Source organism: Macadamia integrifolia, chromosome 14, assembly GCF_013358625.1.
Source record: "Macadamia integrifolia cultivar HAES 741 chromosome 14, SCU_Mint_v3, whole genome shotgun sequence".
NCBI classification, from domain to species: domain Eukaryota; kingdom Viridiplantae; phylum Streptophyta; class Magnoliopsida; order Proteales; family Proteaceae; genus Macadamia; species Macadamia integrifolia.
In genome coordinates, this window is record NC_056570.1 from 18,879,399 (window position 1) to 18,886,783 (window position 7,385).

General features: G+C 39.2%; 1 protein-coding gene across 1 annotated transcript; it reads right to left on the bottom strand.

Annotated features, from left to right (window-relative positions):
- Positions 1 to 517: 517 nt before the first annotated feature.
- Positions 518 to 2,705, bottom strand: LOC122062066 (ABC transporter G family member 23). Its single transcript, XM_042625708.1, has one exon. It carries the CDS (start codon positions 2,590 to 2,592, stop codon positions 655 to 657), a length of 1,938 nt encoding a protein of 645 aa, XP_042481642.1. The 5' UTR covers positions 2,593 to 2,705; the 3' UTR covers positions 518 to 654.
- Between the last annotated feature and the right edge of the window lie 4,680 nt (positions 2,706 to 7,385).

Genomic DNA, 7,385 nt, shown 5'->3' on the forward strand with positions numbered 1-7,385 from the left:
CAAGGTAATTGAGAATCTCTCAATAATTAGTAATTACATATCCTCCTGCATTGACTGGGATATGTATTCAGTTTTATGTTTGTTTCTGTTAGATGCCCACACCATAAAGCACAAACGTTGGCCATCACCCCTTGACAACCTTTTTAAACCATAGAATGGATTTAGGTCTGAACTGCAGATCCTTTTGGTCATTTTGTTTAACTCAATGACTTCAAAAATCACCATTTAAAAACAATCTAAAAGGTACCAAAAGTCAATAGAATTCTTAGATATTGCCAGTCCACTTGACAAGCACTCAAAAGAAGTTGCAGACACCTTCAATGTTTCAACAAGGGATGAATCAGTCATGAATTTCAAGAGATGGAGTCTTACCCAGTAGAAACCAATGGCAAAAGCATGTATCCAGAAGAAATAAAGGGGGAGGGGGGGGGGGAAGAGGAGTAATAAAGACCTTTGTGAACAAAAAAAGTACAGATTCTTCATCCAGCCATTCTTTGAACAACTTAAAACAACTGCAGAACAAATAATGCTTAGAAATGCTTTCTATTTCTGGGTGTAGGAACTTATTTGATGATAATGTGAAACCTATACATCAATTGTTAAGGACTGTACTCAACACATATTTATGATCATTAATCATTATATAAACCATGGTTAAAGCATTGTTTTTGAAGCCCTACGGCTAAGGACAATCCAACAGAGCATACGATAAAACAAGAAAAAGCAGAACATGATCCCCACGTTCATCCACCTAGTATCCTCATCTAGTCCTCTACTCCTCAGAACATCTCTTCCTGTAAGCAAACACTCTGAATTATCCTGCACAAAACAGTTGTCTCTTATGCTCCAGTATTCATTGATGATTAGGGCATCCAAGGGATACTTGTAGAGGGAAACATAGTACATGAATAACCAGTATTTTGGGATGCTCTCCTTAGGAATGAAATATCCGGAGAAAAGGAAGAATGCTCCAAGAACAGTGCATATGAGAGAATTCCCAGAGATGAAGTCTGGAGATACAGCACTTAGAAAGAGTACTAAGGAACTTGCCATTAAGACGATCAGCCAAACTATTAAAATGAAGAATGCAAAAGCACTGAAGGTAGGATTGAGTCCTACAAGCCAGTAAACAGGCACAGAAAAAAGAACAGCAACTGCAAGCAAGAAGGGTAAAAAGATGATGGTGTTGGCAATCAAGTAGGAGGAAATCCTATAAGCGCCCCTTGAAGCCTCCTTCATTAAAACGCTCCGTTCTTGCAGGTATATAGGTAGTGCTTCAACCGTGGAAGATAGGAGAAAGCTAAGACTGAAAGCAAACAGACCTAACCTCTCGCCAACTCCAACTTCATCTCTATTCAACTTTAAATAAACACTACCCAATCCAAAACCACCAATTACTGCCTGCATTGTTCTTGCCAAGAGTAACTGTTTGGTTCTATAAATAATTTTGCAAAATCTCAGACAAAGAGAGAGTACCTCAAACAGTCTCCAATAATTGCAATAACCTGTTTCCCTATCATCAAATGTTGGTTGAATATCAGCTTCTACTGGCCACATTAAGAAAGAAGATGGTACCTTGTTTTCTTCAGCAGTCATGTAACATCTGTGATTTGAATTTTCCAAAGGAGTGATTATCTCCATGGCAAATTCTATAGGGTTTAGTTGATCTGGGATTTTGTATCCTGTTTGGTTAATGAATTCTTCAAGAAATTCAAGGCTACCTCTGTGGACAACTGAACCACGAGACAGAATCAAGAATTCAGAGATATATCGAAGAATCCTATAACTAGGTTGATGGATAGTTAGAATTACAGTTCTCTGCTTTTCTTTTGCCATGGAAGAAATAAGCTCAATCACTTGATATGCTGATGTGCTGTCAAGGCCTGAAGTTGGTTCATCTAGCAGTAAAATTGGTGGGTCATGAATCACGTCAACCCCTATCGATACACGTTTCCTTTCACCACCAGATATTCCTCTGGTTTCTTCATCTCCAACAAAGCTATCTGCAACATGAAGGATTCCCAGTTCTTGCATTAGGTACTCAACTCTCTGTTCTTGCTCTCTTGAATTCATCCCTCTAAGCCTAAACTTGGCACTGAACATCAATGTCTCCTTGACAGTGAGCAGGGGAAGCAGATTATCCTCTTGCCTGATGAAGCCACATATCCTTCGCAACTGAGTTGGACTAGTTATGGACTGATCATTAATTGAGAGACTCTTTGGATCAAATTGGCTCTCACTTACCCGACCAGAGATGATCTGGAGAAGAGTTGACTTCCCTGCGCCACTTGGGCCAACAACTGCAAGGATCTCGGAACTCCTAGCAGTGAAAGAAACAGAGTTGAGTATGTTGATGGGCTTAGGCTTGTTCACTTGAAAGTACGATGGAATGCCAATTGAGCTTTGGTGATGAATCGAATAGGACAGATTCCTTACAGTTAGCTTGTAAGTGGGTTGGGATTGATGTGATTGAGGTGATGAATGGTAGAGTGAAGAGGGGCTGTTTGAGCCTTGTGGTGAGTTGGAGGTTGAGAAGAGTACCATTGCATCATCGTCGAGGTTTGCACCCGTTTGGCAGAAGCAGGCCGCCATTGTTAATGCTTAATTTCTTCAGGAGAAGAATTGAAGGATTGGAAGAAAATTTGAAGTGGAAAAATAAGGCAGAGAGAGAGAGAGAGAGAGAGAGTTTCAAGCTGAGAGATAGGTGGTTGAGTGTGGTTCTTTAAGCAGTGGTGAAGGTGGTTTAGATAATAGAGTTTGGCAATGTTTGGTGATCAGAAATGTCTGGTTTTTTTACGTTTTCTTCACTTTTGGAGAGGCCGTTGGGGGGAGGGAGCAGAGTTTGACTAACGGACTTAAAGATATGTAACCGTCGGAACCTACTCGGATCTAAACCGGCTAAGAATGGTCGATCTTAACCCGGACATGAGGCGGATGTGACCCTAAACTGACCCAGCCATGGCGGATCAAACCGGTTGAACTGGGAATTCCTCATCTGGAAAAAGAGGGAAAAAAATCCTTTTGCCGGGTAATAGTGAAGTTCGCACTTCACGATCTGTCACATGAGAGTAATATACTTGTTAGTCCATGTGATGACAATGGACCTCATTTAATGGTATAAAAATAGGGTTGGGGATCACTACTTAATCGCAGGCTAGCAGTGTTAAAGCGAGAATCAATTAGGGGAGGCACATGGGCATCCAATTGAGGGGCAAAATGGTCTTTTTGGACATAAGGGCGCACAACCTGTAGCAATCTTTATCCTGTAAAAATATTAAATGATATATATACTTGTAATTTTGTGTTAATTCTTTTTTTTTTTTTCCAGAAATTTGTTTGCAAATTCCTCTATCACATGGACCACCATGTATTGCTAAAGGGGGTATGGGTGAAGTATTATACTTCACTAGGCACTACGCGCTTAATTTATCAGAAAAAATGAGGGAGGTAAAATCAGCCGATACAAACCGAGCCTGATTGATCCATATTATTATTGTATCAATAATGATCGAAACATATACCAATATTTTAAATCATTCTCTTCTTACATACATTCCCTTCCCTAGATCAAAAGAAGAAATATATATATATATATATATATTTATGGGAGAGGGATAGGTGTGTTAGCGGCTTGCTTTGGAATCTTGCGTGCTAGCGTGATGGGTTACTTTGGAATCTTGCGTGCTAGCGTGATTTTAACTGTGGAAGGGAGTGGGAGTCAGAGACGGAGAAGGAGAAAAAGAGAGGAAGAGAGGAAGGAGAAGAAGAAGAGGAACTGTAGAGTAGCAGTGGTGGGCAACTTATGTAAGACAACTGGTATAAATGGATGAGATCGTTTATGTTTCATCGAAGGGTCAACAAACGCTAGCATTCCTAATTCCTATGTAACCCGCTAACATTCCCATCCTTTTCCCATTTATTTATTCAGTAAGAGATAGGAAAGCAGTGAAGGCCAATTTCTAAATTCTTGGTTGTTCAAGTGGTTCACCAAGCCTTTCACATCAATCAAGACCTAATTGACGAAATCGAATTCTTTGAAATGTGTTGTCAATTGGCAACCCAAAGCTCGATTGAATATCCTCAAATTGCTGGATCGAATAATCAATGTGGGCATCAATCACCATTTCTCTCACATTTGAACCTGTCATTATTCCCTACAGTACCCATACATATATTGGAAATGGTCATGTGAAACGTGTTCTCATCCCAAGGGTGGTAGCAAGCTTGATTTTGTGCCCGAAACCACACCAATTCAGATTTGGGGTTGGTTTCTATTAACTATGATTCGAATCATCCCAGAAACAATTGGAATCAGTTTGACTCATTAGAATTGGCTCGATCCATCTAGGATTCAGTTCCTCTCCAACGTGTTCAATGCGCATCGGACGGCTGAGAGAACCCTGGGCACACACCCCCTAGTCCTTTCAGCTGTCTGATATGTGTTGGAGCATTGGGGATGATCCTGAAGCACTCATATATCTTCGGCTTAACTTGACCGGACTTAGTATGTTTGGAATTGGGATTAATTGGAATTGATTCTAATTGATTGCGAATCAAATCAATCGGATTATTCTGCCGATTCCTATTTATCTGAATTTCATTTAACTTAAAATTCAGCCTGAGTGTTGTCCACTCCTTGCATGTTTGGTGATACCCCATTAATAAAAATACTAAAGTAACAAGTATTTCTTCATGGGGTCCAAAAGCATTGCGTGTTAATAAATATCTCCAGTTCCAATCTTCTCACAATATCTATTACACATGTTAGGTGACTGCTAGGGTTGATTGTGCTAAATACCCCGATGCTCCTCTCGAAGTCCTATATTTTGGAAGTCAAGCTCAAGCTAATCCTACAATGCTTGTGCTTTTGCCTTTTGAGCTTGTTACGGCTAATGAGGTCTATATTGGTAATAAGATCCTTGGTGTGCCGAGCATCTTCTCTTGGCTACCAAATACAGGCTCAATAAATTTCCTTATTTATTAATAAAAAAACATAGCACAAATGATGACCATCAATGACGAACGGATGAATGTAAAAAAAAAATGTTTTAGATTGAAAAAGAGAAAATACAAAAAGGAAAAAGAAGTTTGACAAGCCATGTAGCACCTGTGCCATCATGGTTTCAAGTATCGGTTTGGATCCCATAGTATCAATCATATCGGCTAAGACTGATCTCTAAATCCTGACTAATTTGGATCGGTTAATTGGATCGTTTTAAGGGTAAAACAGTAAAAAAAATTAGTACTTTTTATAAAAAGTAAGGGTAAAATCGACAGATATCCACCAATCCAATACTATCCCCTAAATCCTTGGTGCCCATACACTTTTTTTTTGGGTAAATAACCTAAGCCGAGACACATGCGTCCCCATAAAATGAAAATCCCTTGGTCGATATCCCAAGCATGCTCTCTTTGGTTCTTTGCTAATGGAGGCCACACAACTAGGCAAATATCCCTCTCTCGAGAAGAAAAAAAAAATACAAAACCATAATAAAAATAGAAAAAAGAAGATTGTCACGCTACATAGCTCTTATGCTTAGACATGGGAAAGATCAAATGATCATGGATTGAATTCCTTTGTAGCGCAATTGGGCGTTTGGCGAGCATCCAACAGTAAAAAACGCTCAGGCATGGAGCCCAAGGCAAGCACACGCAACCCAAGGTATTTATGGGCGTTGGATGCACGCTAGATGCCCTGTTGCGCCACAAAGAATTCAAGTCCAATGATCGTGCCACCTCTTGAAAATAAAAAATCCCACCTTGTTTGGATGCCCTTCATGTGTGTTCTCATTGACACTCATGCTGGTGCAAAGACCATTAAATTTTAGAGCAATCCTAACCCGTTGGAATAAATATGTTTTTGGTCATATTGATCATTTAAAAACAAGCTACTTTTCAAAGTTCATGAATCTGGAATCCAACCACTAGGGCGCCAATACCTCTGCCAAATGACTGAAATTTCCAAAAATATTAATTGGATTTTTGAGACAGAAGAGAAATTTTGGCTCCAGAAATCCAAACATGTGCATCTCACTGACGAGAATAGAAACACTTTCTTCCACCATGCTGTTTCTCGACACCAGGTCTGCAAAAGGAGAATTGAGTTTTTACAAAACTCAAACAACGAGATCATAGAAGACACTCCAAGAATTGCCAAAGAATTTGCAACCCACTTGCAATAAATTTACACAACTTCCAATCCTCTTGACCCATCTTTTGTAGAAAGCCTATTACCAAAGGTCTTCACGGGGAATTGATGTTTCATCACTCATTACAAATTTACAACCCCTGAGGAGGATGCAAAAATACAAAATGTGATTTGCTTTATCGGCCCATACAAAGCTCTAGGGGCAGACGATTTCCAAGCATGTTTCTATCAGAAATTTTAGAATGTGATAAGAAATGATGTAAGGGAGATGGTAAGACGGGTCTTTTACAACTGCAACATTCCTTTTGGGTTGAACCATACACTATTATTTCTCATCCCAAAGAAAGACAATGCGGTCTAAGTGGAAGATTTCAAACCTATCACTCTATGCAATGTCTCTTACAAAATCATTGCAAAACTTCTGGCTAATAGGCTCATACAACACTTGCCAAAATTTATCTCACCTTTCCAAGCAGTCTTCATTCAAGATGTCAGATATCTGATAATATTGCTATTGCCCATGATTCCATTACTTTAAAAAAAAAATCAAATAGAAATTGGGGCATGTGGCTATTAAACTGGATATGTCAAAAGCATATGATAGAATGGAATGTGGTATAATACGGGCTTTGTTTGAATTCCTGGGTTTTGGGTTTTGGAGAGCATTGGAATGACTTAATCTCTTAACTCCTCTCAACCGTTACTTATTTTATAAAATTGGAAGGTTCTTCTTTTGACTACTTTGAACCCTCTAGAGGAATCAAACAAGAATGTCCACTCAGTCCATACCTATTCATTACAACTATAGAAATTATTCCCATTTACTCTCCACTTAGAGAGACCTAAACCTTTTCAAGGAATCAAGGTTTCTAGACATGCCCCTGAGGTCTCACACTTCCTGGTTGTGGATGATACTTTCATATTTTTCCGAGCCACATCTGAGGATCTATTGTCCACCAAAGCTGTATTAGAGTCTTTTTCTAACCTTACTTGACAATAGATTAATTTTGAGAAAAGTGACATTTTCTTCATCCAAAATCTGTTGAACTATGAAAGAATCAAGCTTTGCACCATCATTGGTATAAGAGAAGGATCTAAGAATTCTACATACCTAGGCACCGATCTGCTTCATCCCATATCGAAGACAACTAGCCTACATGGTATCATTGACCGTGTTAACAACATGTTGTCTGTCTAGAAATCCAAATTACTCTCATATGCAGGTCAAAAAATCCTT